General features: G+C 35.1%; 1 protein-coding gene across 4 annotated transcripts in view; it reads left to right on the top strand.

Annotated features, from left to right (window-relative positions):
* Window positions 1–25,018, top strand: part of PDS5B (PDS5 cohesin associated factor B) — a 100,015-nt gene that overhangs the window by 32,168 nt on the left and 42,829 nt on the right. For all 4 annotated transcript variants that reach the window (XM_058845047.1, XM_058845029.1, XM_058845039.1 and 1 more), the window contains exons 7-14: window positions 4,694–4,774; window positions 6,567–6,707; window positions 14,512–14,627; window positions 16,329–16,423; window positions 18,739–18,884; window positions 19,788–19,939; window positions 21,652–21,765; window positions 23,260–23,341. In XM_058845047.1, coding sequence (XP_058701030.1) covers window positions 4,694–4,774; window positions 6,567–6,707; window positions 14,512–14,627; window positions 16,329–16,423; window positions 18,739–18,884; window positions 19,788–19,939; window positions 21,652–21,765; window positions 23,260–23,341 — 927 coding nt within the window. The remainder of the gene's footprint in view (window positions 1–4,693; window positions 4,775–6,566; window positions 6,708–14,511; window positions 14,628–16,328; window positions 16,424–18,738; window positions 18,885–19,787; window positions 19,940–21,651; window positions 21,766–23,259; window positions 23,342–25,018) is intronic.

The following is a 25,018-nucleotide window of genomic DNA, read 5'->3' as shown; positions in this document are numbered from 1 at the left end:
TCTGTACAAAGTAACACAGGAAAGTGGTGTATTTTTAATATGCCCAAGAGGAGGGTTATGTATGAGAGGGAACATGTAGTGGCCTTGTGAACTGGATGGCTGCATCACAGAAAGAAGTTTTATTGTTAAAACAAGACTGAGCTCCTCAAATCTCAGTCTGTATGATTTATCTAACCTGTGGTCTGCAAGTATGTGTTGGGAACAGAAGGTTCATCCAGTGGCTGAAATTCAACATTAGACAGCTTGATGCAAAAATTATGTGAATATTTTTAAGAGATGTAATAATTAGTTGAGCAGTTTACAGAAGTTTAATGCAATACTGTTACCCCATAAACCAAGACAATATTTTTCCAAAGATGAGAAATAGATATGGTACATTTGTCCTGGGTAGTAAGTGTAAAAAGCAATGGTGCTCTCAGGATGGTTGCAAGAACTTGGGCATAAGGAGCATATACTGGGCACATGATGTATATTATCAAATGTCTGTATACCATCATCAGTGGTCACTGAAGTAGTGACAGCTCTAAACTACTCTATCTCCCTAGAGTTTGTCATCCATCCCATTTGGATTGGATCCCATTTAGGATAGAAGCCATACTAATGTAAACCTGAGTGAAAGCAGCTGACACCAGTATCAGAAAAGACGCACACTGGAGTGTGCACAGGCTTGCTTGACTAGTACAGCTGTCAGATAAGCCAATAAAATTGCACACTTAACTTGTCTGACCATGTGCTTAACTCTTAATTTTGATGCTGAATTATTTTTTTTCCCTTTGTAGTTTCTCCTCTATCAACTCAACCAAAATTGTTTTGGTAGGATTATATTATGGGAATGAATTTAAGTGACCTAAACTCAGATAAGACCTAGAAGCAAGGGAAGAGGTAGTTAGTATGAAAAGGCAAGAAAAATTAATAGCTTTCCTTTCCCCTTTAATGATCTTTTTGTGTTATAAAGCTTTTATGGCAGACCTGCAAACAATTTTGTGTTTGTGCAGTGTGTTAAAAGGCAAACTGTACTTGATTTCCTTGGGTGTTTGCCAGTGTTCCATTTTCAGCCTCAGGTCTGCTACAGGGGATCCCACATCACACATCCAGCATGCTTTACATGCCTATGTTTTAGAAAAAGTGATATTGACAATTAAATTCTTAACTGTCAGTACTAGTAATTTGCTTAATATTTAGTGTTATCCATCTTGGCAACACTTCAGCTGAGCTTTTTCTTTGTCAGCCATCCTTAAGAATCTGTTTACCTTCCCCAGGAGAGCAAGAGAATCTCCTGAAACTGTTCTGTCAGGTGCTCTTGGATACTAATTCGACTGCTGTGCATTGATAATAAAACTGAAGAAGCTTTTCAAATTCCAAGAAAATAATATGTGACAATATATGCTTTTCTGGAATATTTGCACAAGATACAGACTTAACATTTGATTTTCCTCCCAGAGCTACAAAATAAAGGCTGAATTGATGCTAGCTTAGTCATCTTCTGTGAATAAAATTTAAGGGACATACATTTGTTTTCTGTTGCTTTTTTTAATTTTCTTTTAAGGGATGGGTAAAATTTTTTCACTCTCATAATTTTTTATCTGTGTTAAATTGTTTATTGAGAGGTAACTGGGAAAAAAAGGAATTGAGAAAAAATCAAGTGAGTATGAGTTTCCTTCACTTCCAACCCCATTGTACAAGAACAAATGATTTAGGCTCTGTGGCATACTCTGCTGACGAATATTGTCTGTTTAAGCACAAAAATGTGTTTTTCATACTGTCAGAGAGCTTACCACTGCATCTTCTGTTGAAAAGTAGAAGTTTGTTATTCTAGAGAAAAGCAGGTATGAGAAATGAGTTGGCAAAACTCTTGATGTCTTCCCAAAGTATAAAAAGCTTGAAATGCCATCAACAAATGCTGAAAAATCATGGTAGAAATTGAGACAAAGGAGAGAACTTGTGATTGACCAAGATAGCCTCTATTCAGATATTATTGCTGGAGGTCTCCCAAGATTTTAAAAAATGTAAATTTTCTCCACTGTTTATTAACATTCTTTTCTGAAACAAAGCTGGAAGTTTTCAGGGGAAAAGTCTGATTCAGATGTTAAATGTAACCTCAATTTTCTTGCAGAAGATTTGTGTTGTGCCTTCTCAGAGGCGGTTCTTTGGTGTCTGCTTATCAATCAATTTTTATTTTTCCAAAGATGAAAACTAAATATGGTCAAGATGTAGTAATTGCTAATGATTATTTTAAACAATATTGCTAACTGATGGTACCCTGTTGTTTCTACCCTGTTCAGCGCTCTAAAAAATTTATGCCTACTGGATGCCTACATGTTCCTAAAGGCATCCTGATTAAGATAATTGTCCACATCATGAGGGCTTTCTTAAATCATTAAATGATCTTGAAATACACATCAATTTTATTTCCAAGCCTATGGAAAGATTGTAAAGATGATAATGGTAGAAGAGCTTGTCTAAAAACAGAGAAGAAATTTGTTAAATTAGATGTTATCCTTTTAAAATTTCTCCTTCAGGAGAAGAAATTTTAGGGTACTTTTGTGACTGTTGACTCAGTCAGAAGGTTTGGTTCTGTAAAAGATCTTTGAACCTCCTTGGTAAAGGCTGGGCTGCTCCTGTTTGCATTTCACCTAAGGCAGCACCACTTTTTCTTGTTTCAGCTTTTATCCTGAAGCTGGAAAATTAGGAGAAAACTCTTGTATGCTTTTAAGACTTCTTTGATATTGTTATTTCCAGAAAGTGGGGCTTCTGGACATTTGAGGGTCATGAGTATTGGCACCACTAAATTAAGTACACAAGGCATGAAAAAAATACCTAACTTTCCTTAGCTGCTTGTGCTCTAGATTATTTTTCCTCTAGAACTTTTTTAAGATAGATATTTGCATTACACTTCCTTTTTACTCAGGGTTGCAAATAGCCATTTCTAGCATTTATCTTGGGGAACATTAAGCTTTGAAGTGAACTGCTGTGCAAAAGGTACAAGCTGAAACTAATGTGAATCAGAACAGATCTGCCTGTTGAAACTCTTCTGTGCTAGGTCTACTGTTTAGACTTGTTTTATACTAAATCAGATCTTTCTCATGATCCAGAGTTCCCTCTTACCCAGGTGAAAGTGGTTTTCTTTGTTTTGCTGGAAGTGAACTGTGAAGTCAAGAAGGATCAGAACAAGAATTGCAATTGGGATACTTTCCTCGTTATAATTATTTGTGCCTTTTATTTCCTGAACCATTACGATTCTGAGTAACAGAAAACAAATGATTCCTGTGGAAGTACCTTTCTTTTTTTTTTTATTGTGACCATAAAGAACAATCCAGCCTGCAGTGTTTTCCCCTTTTCTGGGACATGGAACAACTGTACAGTTTTGTAATAAGATGCTAGCATTTTATATATTAAAGTGTCTTTCCAGAATTGGAATTTTTAGTCACCTTCTGTATTGGCTTTGAATAAAACAGACACTTCAAACATGAGTCTGTAGTGTTTCAAGTTCAGTCACCTCACTTAATTTTATCAGTAGCCAAATCAAAGGCTTTTTTGTTTTATATTATCAGAAAATGTTAATCTTTTCCCACTGCTGTTTAGAAGCCTATAGTTCTATAGGGTTTTTAAAATTTCAGACAATACTCTCTGTAGCTTTGCAAATCCTGTCTTTTGTTCAGACAACTCTAAAGAATCAAGTGTACCCAGGTAAAGAAATACCCTGGGTGTGGCAAGGCATTTTATGTTTGCTCTTCATTGCGCTAAAAGAAGTTATCTTCCTTTTATAGTGAGAAATATTTTAAAAAAGCAACCACAAACTGCCCCCAATAAAAATTGTATATATTATATGTGTATATATATATGTATGTATATGTATGTATAATTCTGTCTTTTTGTAGAGGTTTTTAGCTATTAAAATACTGCATATTCTTGTGTATTGAAGACTTTTTTCTTCATTCTTCTGTGTGTTAATCAGCTCTGCAGTGGGTATCACAAGGGCTGAGTTGCATTTTCTTTGAAAATTTTTGAAAAATAATTGTGATACAAAAATTGGAGAAAGGATGGAGAATATGTGCAGGGAAAGGGGGAGAAAAATGATAGAGCAATAACCCAATTAGACAAATGAAAGGATAGGAATGTTGAAGAGAGGGTGTGTTTTTTAAATTTTTTGTATTAGTTTAGATTTTATTTTCCCATTAACTGAAATTCTAGGGCTTTTTTTCTTTTCTGTCTCTGACAACAGACTGAGTATCTTTGCATGGTGTGATGGAGAGGCTGTGGTGGTGACTCACAGGTGGCTGCTTGATACAAGGGCAGAATTGCATTTTCTGTCCTGTTCAGAGTCTTCTGTGATGACTGTAAATGCCTCCGTCTTGTTTTGTATCACTTTCCAGGAAAACTGATAAGGAGGAGCAGTAAAATGCAGGCACTGAGTTAAATGAGCATCAGTTTTAGATGTGCAACTGAAAAGTAAGCCCTCATCTGCCAGGCGTTTTTAAAAATTTTTTTCAGTAATACCAGTGGACACTACAAAGCTTTGTTTGAATAGCTTTGTTTTTACTATATTAACTTTATTACTGAAAATATAAGAAGAACAGGCTATTTCTTTAATGCATTTATCAGTACATGATGGCTTTAAATTCTTGGGTTTGTTTTAAAATAAATGAATATGCTTATAACTCTTCTGGTTTTTGTTTGTTTGTTTTTTCCCCAGAATTTAAACAAGCAAGCTTATGATTTGGCAAAGGCTTTGCTGAAGAGGACGGCGCAAGCAATTGAACCATACATTACTAATGTAAGTGAGGACTGCAGACAAACATGGAAATCAATACTTTCTCTAACTGAACTGTCTTATAAAAAGTATGAATGAAGAAATGAAAAGGGCTGAAAAATAACTTTTTCCAGGTTTTCAGTTTTCTTTGAGAGAATGATTGTATTAATGAAGCACTGCATAACCTGTCCTTTTGACTCAAATTCTTTACCTTGTAGAAACTATTAAGTACTTAATACTTGAGATTTGGGAAATGCGGTGGATAATTTACTTTCTCTACTGTCTTGGAAGACTTTGTGAGTTAATCCTTAGAGTGACTGGAAGATCAAATGTATTTATATATATTGTTCTGATAAAAATATATCAACACATTGTTTCTGCAGCAAAAATTGGTCTTTTAGTGAGGAGATAAGACTATTTATTATTAAATTCTGTTCTGCCTTCAATACTCTTGGGTATAAATCTATTCATTTAGAGCCAAGAGAATTCAAGATAGAGCAGAATTTTAGTGCTGTTATCACAGTAATAGAAGAGGAAGCAATCTTAAGAAATGGTAGTAAAGAAGAAAACTGAGTGGATTGAGGATTGTAGCAGAGTTGAATGCAGACGTCACAGACACTGTAATAGAATAGGGATGAGGGGAAGTAAAGATCAGAGGGGAGTGTGCTTGACCTTGAGTTGCACAATAGGAAAAAAAAACCCCAAACTCTTATTTTTTAAGCAGTCGGGGGATTTAGCAGGTCTTTCAGCATCTATGCAAAACCTCAGGAGCTTGAAAACAGTAGAAAATCTTCAATGCTTTCTATTACTTTCAGACTCGTAACACTTAGAAACTGGGTACTTACTAAGATTTTTAAAAACTCAGACCTGCTGTTTGGGAAGGTGTTGCTGCATGGGAATGTATCTTTAATGTTCATCTGTAAGGTTAGATTACAAAGTGAGCTTTGAGGAAGTCTGCACAATAAGAATCTTCCTTATGGAGTCTTCTTTTCTTTGTTTCACACATGGGAAAAGTATTTTGCAGTTTTGAAAATTTTCTTTCAGATGCATTAAAACCACAGAATGAGTTAGTTTCCTAGCCAGTATCATATACATTCAAGCAACTCTGTATCCAGAAAAGCAAAACATTTATTCAAGAAAGTCCTTTACTTAATATAAGATTCACTCTATTATGTATATTCCCCTCTAGTTGCTTCTTACCCACCAGAGAGGACATAGTTGAAAATAGACATTAAAGAAATATTTTCTTTAATGAGAAGTATGACGTTTCCCTCAAATATGTCAAGTTTACCAAGAAGGAATATTTGCTTTACAGTTGCATTATGCTGTTTGTAAATACAAATTCTGGAACAATCAGTTATCAGTTCCTATGCTTTTACTTTCAACTCCTTAACCTGTAAGCTGTGTAGTGCAGTCATTAGCCAGTTGTTTCAGCCTTGCTTTAAATGTTACAATACTGTTGAAATGATCATTTTCAGTAGTGGAATAACTCTGAATATAGTTCTATTATAAAAAGATATGATGCACTGAAACTTCTTTTAAGTTGTGTTTCTTTAATTATATTTAGGCCTGCTGGGGTAAACATCTTGTTTAATGTGTTTTCCTTTATGTATAATATTTGATACATGACAATTATATTTTAAGACTTCTGCTATGGAATTCTGATCTGTGTGTGCCACCTTCCATCCTTTTCCTTTTAGTAGAGAAATTAATGTTGTAAGATTAAAAGTCATTTAACGTTTTAGGATTTAGCATAGGATTTAGAAGAGTGCATGTATATTCTCATTGTTGATGTGTAATCTGTTTTATTTTCCAGTTCTTCAATCAAGTCCTCATGCTTGGTAAAACATCAATTAGTGACCTGTCAGAGCATGTGTTCGATTTGATTCTGGAGTTATACAATATTGACAGTCACCTCTTGCTTTCTGTTCTGCCACAGCTAGAATTCAAACTTAAGGTAAGCACTTTCTACCCTTTCTATGTATTTGAAACATGTATGCTTTGACCATTACTGTTTGTTGTTTTTTTTTTTTTAATGACAAGTTCTTCAAATTATTTGGCAAATAAAACTAATAAATATATGTAAAAATTACCTTCTCTGCATTGTTTAAAGGAAAAAATAAAACCCCTCAAAAATGTAAGTGTATTAACCTACAGTGCATCTGTGTATATATTTGGGATTTGGTTGGTAGATGATTTTGGCTTGTATATTTCAGGCAGTAACTCACATTTTTGGATGACTTCAGAATTTGACCTGTTTTATTTCTGGGTTTATTTATTTCTTGTAAAAGACCTAATATTTTGAATATATATACTAATGATTTTGTCCCAAATGTAGTTCTGTGAGAGGTAAGCAGACAACTGAAATGCATCAGTATGTCTTGTAGCAATTGCTGCAGTGACTTACGATTTTCAGGCTTGTTTCATATGTCTGAAGGATAGTTGGTGTTAGATCTCTATTTTAATGGGTATTTTTCTTCTTGACTTCCTTTTCAAAGTGTTTCCATCGCTTGGACAAATGCAGTAAAACAGTTGGTTCTCCCCTTATTCTGCACTATTTTTATTCTGTCTGTCATTCCACAGGGTTTCTGTGAGGAATGTGATTAGATTAATATTACTCCTTTTGTATGTGATCTGTTACTAAACTTGAGAGCTGATGTGCAATGGGCCACTTGCAAGTTTGAATGTATTTTTATTACAGAGGACAGATTTTATGTTTGTAGCACCTTTGGCCTCTTATTGTATCATTTATTATCATAGTGGTTTGTTCATGCCTATCACTTTTCTCTATTGTTGCTAGGCAGGCAGCAATCACTTGTTGGATGAGGGGTTTCTTAAATGCTTTTATCATTCTGTTCACATTTGCGAGAGAAATAGGGTTCAATCTACTGCTTGCTGTCTGTGTCTCCAAAGCAGACCTTTTTTCAGCCTCTAATTCCTGTTCCTACAGATGGCAAGCAATTATCATTCTCACTCCAATAAAAATACTACTTCTGCATCTGAAGGTGTTATTCAGAGTATTTGATCTTACCTGCTGCCATAATAGTATATGATTGCAGTATCTTTCCCATCTTGAAGTCCACTAAAATCTGCAGGTTCTTAAATGATTGTCCTACTCCTTCATCAACTCATATTTCATGATTTTCAATACTGATTTAATTTTTGAATCTTATTTTATTGGAATCAGTCTAGTAGCCAGTGTCAACCTTTTTTGTTTGTTTGTTTGTTCAGGGTTTTTTTTTGTGTGTTTTTTGTTTGTTTTTTTGTGGGTTGTTTTGTTGTGTTGGATTTTTAGGTGGGTTTTTTTTGTTTGTTTTTTGGTTTTCTGTTCCCTCTTTCCCCATGCTGGAAAAAATTCTGGTCTCTTTCTTCAGCTGGCTGATTTCAGTCCTAAGCATTTCCCTGTTTTCTTTCTACTTCTTCATTTAGAACACATTTTTTTCATGTTTACATTTCTGTTTTCTTTAGTGTCCTCTTTTCAGATGATGTACGAGTATTTTGTTGCTTTCTGTCTCCTTCATCCTTAGTGTAGTTTTCTCACTGTGGTCTGAACCCTTAAGGGTAAGTGGTTCATACTTGATGTCTGCAAGATCCAGTTTAACAATGTTTCCAGGAGACATGTAGGTTTTGATAATTACATTCTTACCACTTTTATTCCCCCATGTCTTCTTGAACTCAGTTTAGTTTGTACTATTCCCAAAGCACTGTGATCATCTATTTACTCCAGGTGTATGTTCTGATACTTTAGGTTATAAGAAAAAATAATATATGCTGTTTTTTTCCCATTGACTGTCAAATGACCTGTCTTTTAAAGAAGAAAAAAAGCACCTCTATTTGGAATGGGATCCATGTAGTTTAAATTTTGAGATGCTGGAGCTGGTTTCCCAGAGAACTTGCAGGTGCTTCATCTCTGGAACTCTTTAAGGCCATGCTGAGTGGGGCTTTGAGCAACCTGGTCTAGTGGAAGGTGTTCTTGCCCGTGGCAGGGTGGTAGAAGGATGTCCTTAAAAGTCCTTCCTAAACCAAATAATTTTATGGCTCTAAAGGAGTTGGGGGCGGTCTTTAAGATCTTTCAGTGGTGAGAGGAGTACTTTGAGGATAAATGTTCTAAAATATTAATGAAATATAGTCAACCCGTGTTTTTTCTCAGATCAACACAAGTTCATTCTACGTGCAGACCTGCCAGCGATGATTAAATACGTTCCACTCCAACAATAGTTTTAGTTATTGTAAACAGCAGCAGCTAGTGTTGACATTTTTAAATTCAGTTCCAGGTAATAGCTCATTAGTGTGTTGAGAAGAGAGTGTGATTTCAGCGAAACTCAGAGTGATTATGGTTGAAGACAGCCAATTTTTTATTGCTTTGAGTTAAAAGAAACTGGACAGCAATAACCCTGTTAAGGTTGATGGAACCATGGGTCAGGTGGCTGGTAAAGGAAAAAAACATGCGTGATAATCCATACTGAGAACTGGGAAAGGGGACTTGTCTTTTTTGATAAAGGTCAATTAAAATTAATGATACAATAGCCAAGAGCTTCAATGAGCCCTGCATATCATTCAGAGCTTCATTTAGTTTTTTCTGGATTTGGCACATAGTACTGTATCTTTGTATGCCCAGTTAAGGAACCTTGTCCTTCTGAGCTTGCTTACCATGAACTGCTAAGTATTTAAATAAAAGTTTGTATTTAGATCAAATACATAGTTTCACAGGAACATCCAGATTTTGTTCTATGAAATTGTCTGATATGGCTCTCAAATACAGACTTGTGTTAATAGAAGGCAAATACTAGAGACAAATACTCCAGTAGTGCTTAAGAGGTATGGGACAGTTAGTGTTTTCCAAGATCTCATATTGCTGCTTTGCTGCTTAGGAGATTTGTACCATTCCTTAGCAGATGCTCATAGAATCATAGAATACCAGATTGAAAGGGACCTCAAGGATCATTTGGATAAAATTTTTCTTGGCAAAAGCACAGTCTAGACAAAATGGCCCAACACTGTCTAGCTGGATCTTAAAATGTCCTGTGTTGGGGAATCTACCATCTCCCTAAGGAGATTATTCCAATGGCTGATTGATCTCATGGTGAAAAACTTTCCTCTTGTGTCCAGTGTTGAAGGAAAGCTGTGATTGTCTGAACAACTGAGTTGTGGAGATGTGCCAGAATGATCTCATCTTGCATGCATTGGACACACGGAAGGGGACATATTAGCTGTGCTTTACAAAGTCAAATTGAATAATTTTCTATGTATTTTTGAAAATATGCATTTCTTTTTAGTTGGCTTCAAAGGCAGTAAGTCAAAACAAATTTTAGCCAGATGAAGTACACTCACAGTAGACCTACCTGAGAAAGACATCAAGTGTTCTGACTCACTTGAAAGCTGAGGTGCAAGCTTGGTTTCAGTTGTAAAATTGGCAAGTTCAGCATGATTTTGAAGGGATTCCTCCTGGCATTGTCAATATTACCTATAGTTGCATATTCTGTACATGAAACAGACTTTCTGTGTAATATCTTATTTCTTTGCTTCTAAACATTTAGCCTCAAGAAAAGGAGTCTCAAGGGAGATACCATCACTCACTCTACAACAGCCTGAGAGGAGGTTGTAGCGAAGTGGTGGGATCAGTCTCTTCTCCCGGGTAATAAGTGACAGGACCAGAGAAAATGGCCTCGAGTTGCACCATGGGAAGCTTAGATGTGGTATTAGGAAAAATTTCTTCACTTAAAGACTTGTCAAGAATTGGAACAGGCTTCTTAGGGAAGTGGTGGAATCACCGTCTCTGGAAATTTTGAGAACGGAAGTGGAATAGTTCCTTTTGTAAACACAGTGATGCTTGATTAATTGCCGGGCTCAAACATTGTAAAGATTTTATTTTTCCAGCCTTTATAACTCTCTGATCCTATGGTTTTGTGGTATACTTTGAAAATGAAGTGATGATGGTTTTCCCCTAACCACCAGGTGAGCTTCACTGAGCTGTCGCCGCTGCTTTCCAGTTGATTGGGCTGCCTTGTTCCCAGTCTGTGCGGCTGATGGGAGTTTGAGGATGTAAATAAACATCTTCGACTTTGACTCATTGCCTGACAGGCCTGACTCATTGCTCTCTATCTCCATGAATTTTTTTGTGCTCTTTCTGGCAGGAAGCCTTCTAGTTTATCTTCATGGGTTTAGGACTGTGGACTGTCTCTTTGAATGGGGGTGAAATCCACGGGCTTGCTCATCAGAGATCAAATGAATTTTTGACCATGAGAGGTCAAATGAGGTAGAGGGGTTAAAAACTCTTAGTATGAAACTTGGGAAAAAGTTTAGTAGCCTCAGTAATACTGTTGAACCTACTCACTATTTGGGATGTAAACGATGTGGCCACCTAGTGTTCAAAGCACCTTGCCATTTTGGTACAACAGTGAAAGCACAAGTAAAGGCTTTCTCCCTGTGCCACTCCTCCCCCCAGGTAGGCTGAGTAGGGCAGCAGGTTGAAAGGGGACACGTGCTCAGCAATATAAGGTATGGGAAAGGAAGAGGAAAGGATTAATTTGTGTTCATGCTGTTTGTCTTCCCAAGTGAACCCTATGTGAGTTGAGACCCTACTTTCCAGGAACTGCCAGGACATCTCCCTGCCTATGGCAGGTAGTGAATGAATTCCTCTTTTTGCTGTGCTTGCACACATAGGTTTTTCTTTACATATTGAATTCTTGTTCTCTTGATCAGTGGGCATTTTAACCTTCCTTCTCTTCCCTTCCTCTCTCTCTTGGAGAGGAGTGAGAGAGGGACTGGGTGAGTGTTCTGCTTTTGACTGGGGTGAACCTGCCCCACCTCTATAGATTTATGTAAAGAAAAAGCTCCTGTGCTCTCAGGTGGCAGAACCCTGTTGTAAAGCTCTGTGAGAGCTGTGTGAAATCATGGTTGCATCTTACTAGTAATTTGGTTTTTGTCTGATTATGGAAAGGAGTCTGGGGAATTAACAGGAGAATGAACACTATATTAATTTCACTTAACCTCTTCTATGAGGGTCAGTCATTTGTGCCTGATCTTGGCACTTTAAGGTGGTGTGTTTATTGAGATCTAGTGCTAACGCAGAAGCATTACGGGTTTGGGAAAGAGCTAAGAATTTATTATTGTGTAGGTCAGCTTGTAGAAGAAACTGAAGTAAAGGAACTTTTTTCAAATTTTGTACTTGAATTTTGGAACTCCATGTTACAGAAAGCAAATAACATTTAAACGTTCAGGAGAATGGAAAGCTTATGAATAGACTCTTTTGGAAATAATTGTAATGGGGTTTAGGCTTTTATCTTATTGTTTTACTAAAACAATATGATATAATAAATAAAATCAATAAAAATTTGCCTTCTTATTTTAGAGCTACCTTTCTTCCTGGATATGGTAATTAAAATTTTCAAGAGTTTCAGGTTATGTGTCTACTTCTTATTCCCAAATCTCCCCAGAACCTGAGTGCTGCCTATTCTTTTGGACTATATAGTGGTAACAATCTGACTGGCTTAGCTGCCGTTACTGACAGACTCAAATGTTTAGGCCAAAGAGCAGCTGCCTGTGTGCTGGGACCATGTATAGGGAACTGAAAATATCCATGTTCAATGTCAATTTATATTGATGAGCCATGATGGAACACTATTAGATTGCTGGATTTACTTAAGAGATGAAGGGTGTGACTCCTCAAGTACAGAGTTTCTCACACAATGGAGAAATATTAAGATTTTTTCAGTGTTTGGTGCCCTTATTTTTCACCCTGAAAAAGAGTGAGAGTGAGCGAAAAAGTTGTTAAAGTAGAATAAAGAGGAGAGACTGTTGCAGCAATGTATTCAATAAGAAGTACAGGTGTATTTTCGTTACCCCTTGGAGTGTATATAACCTTGGAGTGTATTTCAAGGAAGCCAACATCAGGGCATGAAATTTAGAAGGGACCACACATAATTATGTAACAAGGTCCATAACCCACAAGTATTTGTTTCTACAACAGGACCAGAAACACAAGTGGGTTGTCTTATAATTGGATTAGTGGCTGATACAGCAAAAGCTTCTTCTGCAGCTAATTAATTAAGGATATTTTAGGGTTTTGCTGTTTTGTGGGTTTGTTTTGTTCTGTTTGGTTATTTCTGTCTATATTTCTGGCTGTATAATTAAGTGGTTGAATGTTCAGTGTGCTCCCAGCTCTTCCACCTGGCTCCTTCCTTCTACCTTCTAGAGTGTCTTGCTCTGAGGCTGTGCTGGTTACCTAAAAAAAATCAGAGATGCTTAATATTTTAATGTTTTATCTGTTTGAGCAAGAGTAGATAGGATGTAAGTCATGGAGGCTGGACTAATGTAGGCCTTTAAAAAAAAAAAATTAGAAATTCTTAACCATGGCCCACAGAATAAGAATTTATAGTGTAATGGGCTGAAACTCATTAAGAAAAAACTATAATTTAGTCCAGATTAAGAGGAGGTGGTTGTAGAATGCTTTCAGTAATGTCTGTGTGAATGTTAATTGGAAAAAAATTAGTCAAATGCAAAAAACCATATTAATGGATTTGCCATAAATGCTTTGAATACTTAATACTGAAGTGTATGCAAAAGAATTAGTCTTTTGTAATGTAGTTATATATCACTGTTAGAAATTACTGCATCCTTCACTTCTCTCGCTCTGTTACTTTAAGGATTTTACAAATGCTTTTACTGCTCTTAGGATTCTGAATTAAAAAGACATGCTGGCAAATGTTTCGACCCTTTTATGGTATTGAGTCAGGAGAAATAGTTTGTCTCTGAAATGGTGGTGTCGTATAAAAGAATTCCAACAGCTATACTGTGCTCTTATTTCTTGTTCATGCTCAAAAGGTGATGCTGAACTAATAAGAATTCAAAGATGCTAGAAAAAAGGCAGTATTTTACACAGTTCTTACTTTTTACCAAAAAAACCCCTGGGAATAATAAGGGATTAATAATATCTAATTAATATAAATTAATTTTATCTACCCCTTTTCAAGGAATTGTTGCAGCCAATTGAGTTTACTCCCTTTAATGAGCAAAGGGAAAAAATTTGGTGAACAGTAAGTTCATGCTAATTACACAAATGTTAGCATACATTTCCACTGTATGAAGATTAATATGCTGTGTGTTGTATTAAAGAATGTAGTGCAAAACAATGATAAAACAAGGTATTCTCCAGTATATTTCCACTACCATTGTTAGTGCTCATTTTAAATATAAAAAGAAGACTATCTGTTGTACCTCAGCAGTTTTGAATACATGCACGAATACAGGACCACATTCTGTGAATCTCAGGTCTTGGGTACTTAATCTGATGTTCTCTAGAAACTTGTATTCTGGAAATGGTTATTTTTAACTAATATTTTGAATTAAGCATTATTCTATAGAACTGTAAACCTTTATGTGCAGACAGGCATAGACTGACTTTTGTAAGTTTTGTTTTGTGTCTGAATTTTTACAGGCACCTATCAGATTTCCTAACAATCAGTAAACTGTAAATAAGTATTAAAAAGATGTATTTTTCACCAGGATTTGTTCACAATATTTTTTGTCTCTATATTGTTTTTCATTTTTAGAGTCTTTATTATTTTGTCTTCTCAAAAAAATAAGGAAGTTTTTGTCTTGAGATAGACATTTGTATATAAGAGAATTCTATTGATCTGTATCGTGGTGTTTCTAGGAATCTGTAAGTGTTTTGGTGTAAAAACTGTACAAAACAGAACTCTGGTTTTTTGGGTTAGTTTTCCTTTTAAATTAAAAAAAAAAAAAATCTGTTCATTTTCCAGAGCAATGACAATGAAGAACGTCTGCAAGTTGTAAAACTTCTAGCAAAAATGTTTGGGGCGAAGGATTCGGAGTTGGCGTCTCAAAACAAACCACTTTGGCAGTGCTACCTGGGGAGGTATATTCTGGTTTATTATTATTCCCTGTCTAGGGAGGAAAAACATTCAGTGAAGTCAAATGCAGCTGGTTTTGGTTCTTTTTGTTAAAGTGACATGGCTAAGTGTGAATTCCCTCCTGCTGCTTTATCTGAGATCTGGCAGAAAATGCTAAAGCAGTTTTACACATATCTTCTACATCTGTCATTCTGCAGAATGAAAGTTTACAAATCATGTCTTTAATGTTCATTTGTTTTCAACTAGCTTTATTGCCATTGTCAAGAAAAATTAATACTTTATTTTAATTTCTTCAAAAGTGAAACTATTCAATGATGGATTAATTTTAAAACAGCATCAAATGACATTTTTAGTATCTGGTGATACTAGAACTGCTCTTGAGGCTTTCATGTACAGTCTTCGTGTATGAATTTCAGTTTTTTTTAATTATAGGACTACATTAAAAGAAGCATGTAGTATTTACAATGCTGCAAACATACCTAGTTTTTTTGTTTTTTGAAATATTCTGCCACTTTGAGATAGAAAATGCAGCTGGAGCTTGTAGTCAGGAGAAACTCCAGTTTGTCTACTATAAAGAAAATATTTTTGATTTGATAAAAGAAGATTAAATTCTAAAAGTTACTACAAATGCCATAGTTTATAATGTTGCATTCAATCATCAAAAGCAGAGTCCTCAAAGAAATGCTACTTTTAAGAATATAAGTATCTTAATTGAAGCAAGGTATTTTGCTTGAAAGTATATAGCTATTTAAAGCATGAAATGTCATCAAAAAATATCACATCTGATTGGGCCCAAGGGAAAATGCTTCATTGTGTTACTGTATGATAATGTGCAGTTTGTTCACAATAACTGTTTTCTACTACTTATGAATCACATATATACATATACTGCTTTTAAAAATTTACACAAAGTTATAATAGCTCTGTTATTGAAGGAAGCATTCATAAAAATCTCTTGATTTTGAAAATATACCCGGCTTTTACTAAAACAGGTATTCCTTAAACTCCATTTATTTGATAAATAAATATTTCAACAACAACAGTGTTCTAAAATAACATTATATATTTGTTTTATACCAAGGATTTTGAGGATATCTTGAGAATGCATTTAATTTTGGAAGAGTTGTAACTAATTGCATCAACAGTTTTGTTATGAAATGACTCATATAAAAATTAAAAATGAGAAAATACTAGATTTTAAGCATCAAATCTAGTTCTGCCTTCCAAAAGGAAATCCTATTAAATGATCCATCTCAGAAAAAAATGGTAGTAGACTAAATGTGCATTTGTTTGTTCTCTGTCATGAAGTATAAGGAGGGGATGAATGTCCCAGTCTTATAAAATTTTGAGTTTCTGATACATGGCTCATGGTTAATTATGTGTAGCATTACAGAAAAGAAATTTAAATATATCACACATCTTTCTCATAGGTTTTTGTCTTCCTGGGAGTTTTTAATGTGTGGCAGGAGAAGATAATTCTTTTCATGTTTGTAACATGAATCAACAAATGACTATGTGAAATTTTTTTTTAAGCTAAAGACAGTCTGCTTAATACTGTGAAACTGGAGATGCTGTATGCATGTAACCATGCATGGGAAGCATAAAATACATTTTCAGAAATATTTGATATTGTGTAGAAATTAACAGATTGCTTTGGCAGAAGTGGAATTTTTGTTGTTGTAATGCATTGTCTTGTTTCTAACTAGGTTTAATGATATCCATGTACCTATTCGCCTTGAGTGTGTCAAATTTGCAAGTCACTGCCTTATGAACCATCCCGACCTGGCAAAGGACTTAACAGGTATCAGTTTTATTATAACATTAGAATACCATTTTAAGTCTCATGGAAGAGTCAAAAAGATCAGTTGTAATCCTAAGTAATGCTGTCAGATGTTGTGGAGGACCTGACTGATGGTGGAGTTCTAAGTCAAAGTCCTTGCCTTCAGTGTTGCTTCTCAGGCTGAGGGGATTGTACACAAAGAATGCCTCAGCTAGAGAGATCTCTGTCCCTCTCATATAGTAGTTGCATTCCCAACTGCGGCTGAAATTAAGCACCGTGGGATCAGATAAAGACAGCCCGCCTAACCTGATGGTCCTGGCATTTACTAATTAGGGTTCAAAGAGGAGACTGAAGTTCCACAGAGCTGATATGTTTAAGTCTTACTCAACCACAGTCTAAAGCATGTTAACAGTCCTCATAACTGACCACCTTCACAGTTCCACCTCCTTCAGATCAAACATAGCCTGTAATTCAGGAGCTCTGTAGGAAGAAAGCAAGTGGCATCAATGGAAGCATTTAGTATTTGCTGCTCCCCATGTCTTAATAAAAAAACTGTAATTAATGAGAATTGGTTGGTTTGCTTTGTAGACTTTGTAGACTTGGTAATATCTTCTCCATATCATTTAACTCCTACTTGTAGTTTTTTTGAGGCAATATGTTTGCCTTGTTGGTCTAAGGAGGGAGTTAAAAGGACTGTAAAGTGCATGGGATTGCTCTCCTGCTTGTTGAGTATTTGTCAAATTGGACACAAATAGAGACTGGAGCCCGTGACTACAGGCTGGAGTCACCATGTAGTTACAGTGTTATCCAGAGATTAGCTCAGGTGGTTGGTTGGAGCATGGAACACCACGGTTATAAGTTTGATCCCCATATGGGCCATTCACTTAAGGGCTGGACTTGACCTTTGTGGGTCCCTTTCCAACTCAGAATAATTTGTGATTCTGAATTGTTAAGCCAGCTTAAAAAACCCAAAAGGTTCTGGGTCTTTCCTTAATGGAATGGTAAGAATATTTTCAGTTTTGATTATCAGAATTGTATTTTAAATTTATCTTTTTTTTACACTGCAGAAAGACTTTGTGCCCCCTCTAATGGTATCCTCTGGGAAATGTAATTTTGCTTGCCCCTCCTCTCTCTTCTTACAGTGCTTATCAAAGTCAAATTGTTGAAAAATTTCTGTGGCTCACTGGTATTGGAGATGAGAATTCTTTTGTGTAATGGCATTATTTTTCATTTGTTTTAGTTTATGTTCCTGTGAAAAAATAGGGGTTTTTTTAAAAGGCTTATTTGGATTTAAAATTTCATAGCCTCTGTAACTGCAAAGCATTATTTTGAAATGTTCTCTTTTGACACTTGGGCTGATTATCGGTAATGTTAATGGACAGTGTTTCAGATGAGACTTGAAAAATTTTCACTGGAACAATGTTGAGAGAACAGTAACTTCTGGTTATTTTATTCAGAGTAAAGTTGGAATTTGCAAAGTTTCTTAAAGTTCTCAGCATTGTACTGATGTATGCAGTGGACTGTGATCTCAACTTTTGTGTGTGTGTTCCTACCCTTTTGTGTTTCTAAAATAACCTAAAGTACAGTTATAAAGACAAATGAACTTTGCCATTTTATTTGCCAGTTTTTTAAAATGACAATAGGTAGCTAACAAATTCGACGCCTAAAAGCAGAAGTTTTGAAGTGTTGAGAGTATAAGATTATTGGTGGTAGCAAGTAAGTAGCAGTGTACCAGAATAACCTAGAAAAATTGTTTAAGATGGATAAACTAGGATGTGTCGAAATAAGCATTATAGTTTGAACTATCTCTTGATTTGTCCCTGCTTACAATGCTTACATGGCTCATACTGTTGAGTGTTCCCGGAGCAGGTGAACTAGGTTCCTTGTGGATAATAGAGAAGTTGTGAGCAGGAGTGCAACTCGTGCTCTAGGAGCCAAAGGGGATGGAGTCTGCAGGAAGAGTAGCCTCTAGCCTCATGTAAGACTTTAAAATGTATATGGTGTGGTTAGCAAGTTCTCAAGCACTGTCTGTTCTACTCCACAGTTCCAGTCCTGCTTGGCTGTGAAAGTTGCTAATGTATACATAGTGTAACAACTATAAGAAATAATAAAAAATAATTGTAGCCACGTAATTCTTATTTCAATAATGCCAGTAATACACATATTTAATATTCTAAGCAAATACAGAGTTTTGCTGTCATTCCTGTTCATCTTGGAGAAAGCTATTGATTTGTTACTGCTGATGCTTCAAGCAGAATAAAATAATTTTTCTGTTTCTGTCTGGTGGGGAAAGTAGCTGCAGTTGTGTATTTACACTTAGTCATTTTTTCCCCCAGAATATCTGAAAGTAAGGTCGCATGATCCTGAGGAGGCCATACGGCATGATGTTATAGTATCCATAGTTACTGCTGCTAAAAAAGATCTGTTGCTTGTCAATGATCACCTGCTAAATTTCGTCAGAGAAAGGACACTGGACAAGCGGGTAAGACATAATTAGCATTGATAATATCTGTGTTTTATACTTCTAAATGGTAATATTCACTTTCTTTTAAATCAACACTTTTAAGAAATGCTATACTGATTTTAAAATTGCAAGTGAGAACAATATGAAGCAAAAAATCTTGATGCCAACTATTTAGTGAGGTACCTTCTTCCCATAACTAGAATGCTTTATTTTTCATTGTGCTGTATTTTATTTAAGATGATATGATTTAAAGAATTAAATTGACTGCAACACAACAGTTGTTCCAGTTGTATGGTCTAGTAAAACTTTTGAGTCAAAGAAAACCCTTTTAATACATTCTAGCATTTTAAAGAAATTTTTCAAGCAGGTTTCAGAATGTATTATAGATATTGTAGATTAACTGCTTTTAATTAGGTTGTTGAGAGACTGCAAATCAGTGTAGTAGCTTTTAAATTTGAATAGTCTTAAATTTTAGTTTAGGTATATTGCATTATTTGGTAAAATTTATGAGGTTTGCTACTTAATGCAAAGCATACTAAATAGGTTTGTTGATGGCAAACTTAAAAAATTGCCTAATCTTTTTTTCATTTGGTGACATGCTTTTTCTTGTTGCAGCCGTAACAGAAATGTAGATATTGACTATAGAGTGTGAGAAAGGGTGTTGGCTTGAAACTGTAATAATTCTGAATTCAAGAGGCATACTTACATGGTAGTTATTGGTGTTGAAAGCTTTAGTGTAACAGATATGATGCAACATACATCCTAATGAGAAACTATTGCACTTACAACTCAGTTTAATTTTTTTGTGAATTAAATTATGTTATTTTGGTATAGAATGGGAAATACCTAATAGAAAATTCTGCAGTCTTTTCAGTTTTGAGTTTTGAACTGCTAAACTGGCTGCTGTTTCTTTTTGTCAAGTGGAGAGTGAGGAAGGAAGCTATGATGGGACTTGCACAGATATACAAGAAATATTCATTGCAATCAGAAGCAGGAAAAGAAGCTGCAAAACAGATATCATGGATCAAAGATAAACTTCTGCATATATATTATCAAAACAGTATTGATGATCGGTAAGTTAGTTGTAAAAGCTGGCAGATTCAGTGGCCAAGTGTTATAACTTGTTATGAAGATTTGTTTTTTCTTTTTGTTCCAGTGCTGTTGGGAAGGAGGAATCTTGATAATCCTGTATGTTTTGATTCAGTGCATAATCTTATATAGCTGCAGCCAAGTGTTGTCCTGTGTTGTTTTCTTCTACTTTATTGTTTCTTATTTTAGGGTTCTAAAGGGTGTGAGAGGTTGGAAGATTTCAGAAGTCTTAGGTGTACCTTGTCACTGCTTCAGTAGAGGGGATTTTTGTTTAAGTTTCTTGTAATTTCTTAAGTAACTTGTCAATTTATATGTTAAAATTTAGTAAGTAAACTTGCTGGAATAATGTTGATTTAGGTTTGCACGCTCTTCCTGTATGTTTTAAAGGTAACGTGTGGTGACAATGGGCAAGCCATATCACTCTGCAGAAAGTTAGGTTTTTGTAGCATAAAAGCCTTGTCCTGGATTTGTAGTGAAAGCAGTGCCTCTGTCATACCAGCTGTAGCCTTGTATATGTTTGTTGGTATGGAAAAAAGATGGTTGCACGTGATGTTGGTATTGAAAAAGAGATGGTTGCACATGGGTAACAAGTTTGGGAACAAGTCTGCCTTGACTAATCAAGGTAATCGTGTCAGCTTTGGAAATAAGTCTTCACAGAGTGTTCAGATACAAATGGCATTGTGAATCCATAAAAGTATTTTCAAAAATTCAAAACCTCAAAAACTTATCTTCAAAACAAGTAGTTATTTCATGGTACCATGGAAATAGACTGTCTGGATCCTTACATCCAGCCTTAACCACTGACGTTTCTCTCAAACCTTTTAAACTGGCTGGATTTGAGTTTTGATCACCTGCTCCAACTGTGTGTAAGGAATTTTCTTTTCCAGCATAAACACACACAATTGGTTATGCCTGTTTGCTCCATTCTGTTAATAGCGATCTCAGTATTGGACCTCAGTCTTGGACTTTTTGGTATTTAGGAGTAGTATGTGGGCTTGGTTTCCCTTTTTTTCCCTTCTCAGTCTTTTCTAGGTAACTCTCAGGCCCAAACCTTTGTCTCCTCCTTTTTCCAAATAAGGAGCTTCATGTTACACAGAAGCTTTGAATAATTCCCTTGGGAATATACCTGCATTTATATTGCAGAAGCAAAAAACATGGGACAAACTCAGCCTGTGGTGAAGGGGCCAGAAAAGGTGGAAGTCAGCTCCTTCTGATTTGTATCTGAATTCTCCTTCTGGGTTTCATGATATTGTGTGATGTCATCAACATTTCTTTTTTTATAAGCATTATTATTAGTAATAGCAGTATTATTTTAGGCAGATTAATTTGGGTCAGTTCATTAATTTATCCCAATACTGAATCATAATAAAATAAAATGTTACCATCTTATTGGATTGATAATTAATATCTTTCTCAAATGGTTTGGTTTCTTCTAGATTTAATACGTCTGATTTTGGTAATGTCATCTGTTAGATCTCCTACTGCCAGCATTAACATTGTGTTTTCTATAATGATAAATATATGTTTAATTTATGCTGAATTATGTCAAATAACTTGACCTTTAGGTTTTTGAATATCCCATTTTTTATGCAACAACTGATGTCTAGATAGGGCTGAGAATTTTTGAATTGATGTTTCTCCAATTCCATGCTGTGTTCTTCCTGCATAGCTTAAGTGTCTTAATCCTATCTTTCAGGCTACTTGTTGAACGCATTTTTGCTCAGTACATGGTCCCTCATAACTTGGAAACAAACGAACGAATGAAGTGTTTGTATTACCTTTACGCAACCCTGGATTCAAATGCTGTGAAGTACGTGCTGCTTTTTACTACTTGCAAAATAATTTTTAATACAAATATTATTGTAAAGTAGTTCTCAATTGTTATGAATAGCCTAAGTCAGTGGGCAGAAATAGTTTATAAACTATTAGAAAACAGAATGTAGAAATAGCATCTATTTTTCAAGTGAGATTTTGAAAAAACCCTAAACTTACAGGGTGTTTTCTACCAAGATACAGTACATTTCAGCCATAAACAGCCAAAGAGGTAGTGTCAGAGATCTGGAAAGAAGCTTGAGTACATGTTGATCCTTATATGTCTGCAAAGAGATAATATAGATATGGAAGATCAGCCCTAAGTCCTACTTGACAACTTCTTAATTAATATACTACTTGTTGCAACAGCCAGGGTGACTTAAGAATGAGAATGTCTTTCCTCCATTATTATGCTACGTGCCTTCTCCAGCTTAAAATGGGTACATGCATGTGAATGTGACTAAGTTATATTGCTGTAATGTTCACAGTTGCATTCATTTCAGATAGTTTTACTTGGTTTTTCATGCAGTAGTACTCAGTCATTTGAAAATCAAATAGAGGTTTTTTTGTCCCGTGAAAGAGACTGGAAAAGGCTTTGTATATGAATGAATGCCTTAAAAGATCCCAAAGCCTTCTAATTCTACAAAATCTGATATTTGAATCCCCTGAATTTCTTGTATTGCCTGTCCAAAGACATGACAACTATAACAAACTAAAATTATTAGTAGTATATTGGAAAAAAAAGTTACTGTCCTAGTAATTTTTAGCTTAGGCTAAATGAAAATGCAGAATGGATTCTTTTAAGTTACTTGTTATTTTAGGCAACAAGTGACTTCTGAATTCTACAGCTCTTGTTCACAGCAGTACTCATTTTAAAGACATATTTGTTCAGTTTTTTATATAGAAATTATTTTTTTACTTGTGGATTCTGTAAGTTTTGTAAATGCAACTACGACCACTATTTATATGGTTTACTATTCCTGGAAAGTGTGTTGATTTTCTGTTCTACTGAGTGTCTTTCATGCATCTCTCATCATCTTAATCATGTCCACTTTTCACAAATTATTAATCTAGTAGCTGCTTCCTGTCTGCAAAAAAACCCATTTGTTTTGGTGATAAAAATCTTAAATATCTGCTTTAACCTACTTCTTGATATGTTTTTAGAAGAGTCATTTCAGGCTTGTACAAATGACCTGGTTCTTAATGGACCAGAGACTAGTTGCTTCCTCCTTCTTTGAAAGGCAGTGTACTTGAGCATCTGAAATGAAACTTGTTTCAAAATCTCACTTTATATCAGTCTAATATGACCAATTAATTTTCCATATTATCCTACTAGGAAATATTTAGACTGTGCTCATACAGCAGTGAAAGGTCATGTGATAAGTACATTTCTGAGCCTGAAACTGAAAAGACCGTAAGGACTCATTTTGGACAGTTGTGTTACTCCTGGAATAGATAATTTTGACAATTACTTCTTTTTTTATATTTTCAGAGCATTGAATGAAATGTGGAAATGTCAAAATCTACTACGACATCAAGTAAAGGATTTAGTTGACCTAATAAAACAACCCAAAGTGAGTTCAACTTGTCTTTATTCTCCAGTGAACATGCAATTTTAGTAAATGTACTGTTTTCTAATTCCCTTTGTTTGGTTATCTCAAGCTTATTTGTAATAGCAGATTGAAAATATTGTGAAAGTTAACTGATACTCCATTAGACTACATTTGCTGAAGGGAATGTTTATACATTGTGTTTGTAAAATTGAAGAAGAAAAGGGAACTTTCTAAAGTGTTTTGCCAGTCATTTAATACTAAAATATTTTCTCCCAGTGTTTGAGTTACATCTTGCCAGGACTACTCTGGCTCTTGAAACAGAGTGAAACCAGCATATTGTTTTTGATTGCCAAATTAAGTAATTAAGAAAAAGTATCTATATATAAGCCCTCTTAAACTGTTATCTTATGTGTGATTAGTAACTTTGAAGAAATTGGAATATTTTTGTCCCAACAGGTTACTCATTTCTTTTCCCTCTCAGAAATTTCTTAAATATTGTATTGGAGATACCAGACTACAATTTAATTTTCTTGTGTAGGGATTTTCTCAGAAGGGAAAAATGAAAATTTATTGAGCATTTAGAATATTCTCATGAAGTCAATTTCATGTTTGTTTTAGTTTACATCTATGTTCATACTCAAGTTTGGGGTAGGGAAAGTATAAAACTAAATTCTTGATATGGTTTGGAATCTAATTAAAACTTGGCTTTAATGCTAGAAGTTTCATCTGATGATTTTTTAATAGAAATAATATTGAGTAGAAAATGTTGCCATGCTCAAACTTCTGTGTGTCTGTGTGCATGATTTTTATTTTCAGTATGTGTATGTAGTTGAACCAAGGTAAATGTAATGATTATCCATTTGCTGGAATTACTGGGAAGAGGGGATAGCTGTGTGGTTGGATTATCTAATGTATCTGCTTAGAAATGCTAGTGTCTTGCCAGTAGAGAGAGACTGCAGTGAAATTAATAATTTTGATACAATACAGCATTAAAATCATGCTGTAATGTATTAAATTCTAAGTGCAGTAAATGCTAGCACAGCAATACTTCATTGTATTTTGGTGACTGTATTGAAATATTTTCATGTACTGTTTAATGTTCTTTGGTGTAGGTTAAATGCATTTATGCATTTAATACCTGAGTTAGTGCCTTGATATTTTCTGCTTTTCAGTTGAAAGTGAAATTTTAACTTTTCCTTTTGTTTTCAGGGAGTTGTGGAAGTTCTTTGTCACTGTGTAAATTATCAAATATGATACAGAATTTACCAAGAGGGTTTTGATGTCACCATAAGCATTGCATTCAAGACAGTGCATGCTTTTGACGTGTTTGCATTTGTCCATCTGGATTTTATCCTGTTTTTTGCTCTTTAATGCTGATTCTCTACACTTGGATATTCTCTTGAATAACAAGACTACATGGGAGAATTTAAATGGCTTGTGGTAGAGCAGAGATGGGAAGAGAGGTGTCTGAGGGGGAGCTAAACGCTATTTTTAAAAGTGTTCATTTGTTTGCTTTTATTTCTCAATACCAGAATAAATAAGTAAAACTTTGTGTAAATTGACATACTGAATTAAGTAAAATTTCCGAACTCAAAACTGTTTTGCTGCCTGCAGTGGCGCCTCAGACTATCACATACAGTCCAAGTAATAATCTTGAGATAAATATCCATTAGCAATTCAAAGCTATGTAAACATTTA

This window comes from Poecile atricapillus, chromosome 1 (assembly GCF_030490865.1).
Source record: "Poecile atricapillus isolate bPoeAtr1 chromosome 1, bPoeAtr1.hap1, whole genome shotgun sequence".
NCBI lineage: Eukaryota > Metazoa > Chordata > Aves > Passeriformes > Paridae > Poecile > Poecile atricapillus.
This window is presented reverse-complemented; position numbering and strand designations above follow the sequence as displayed.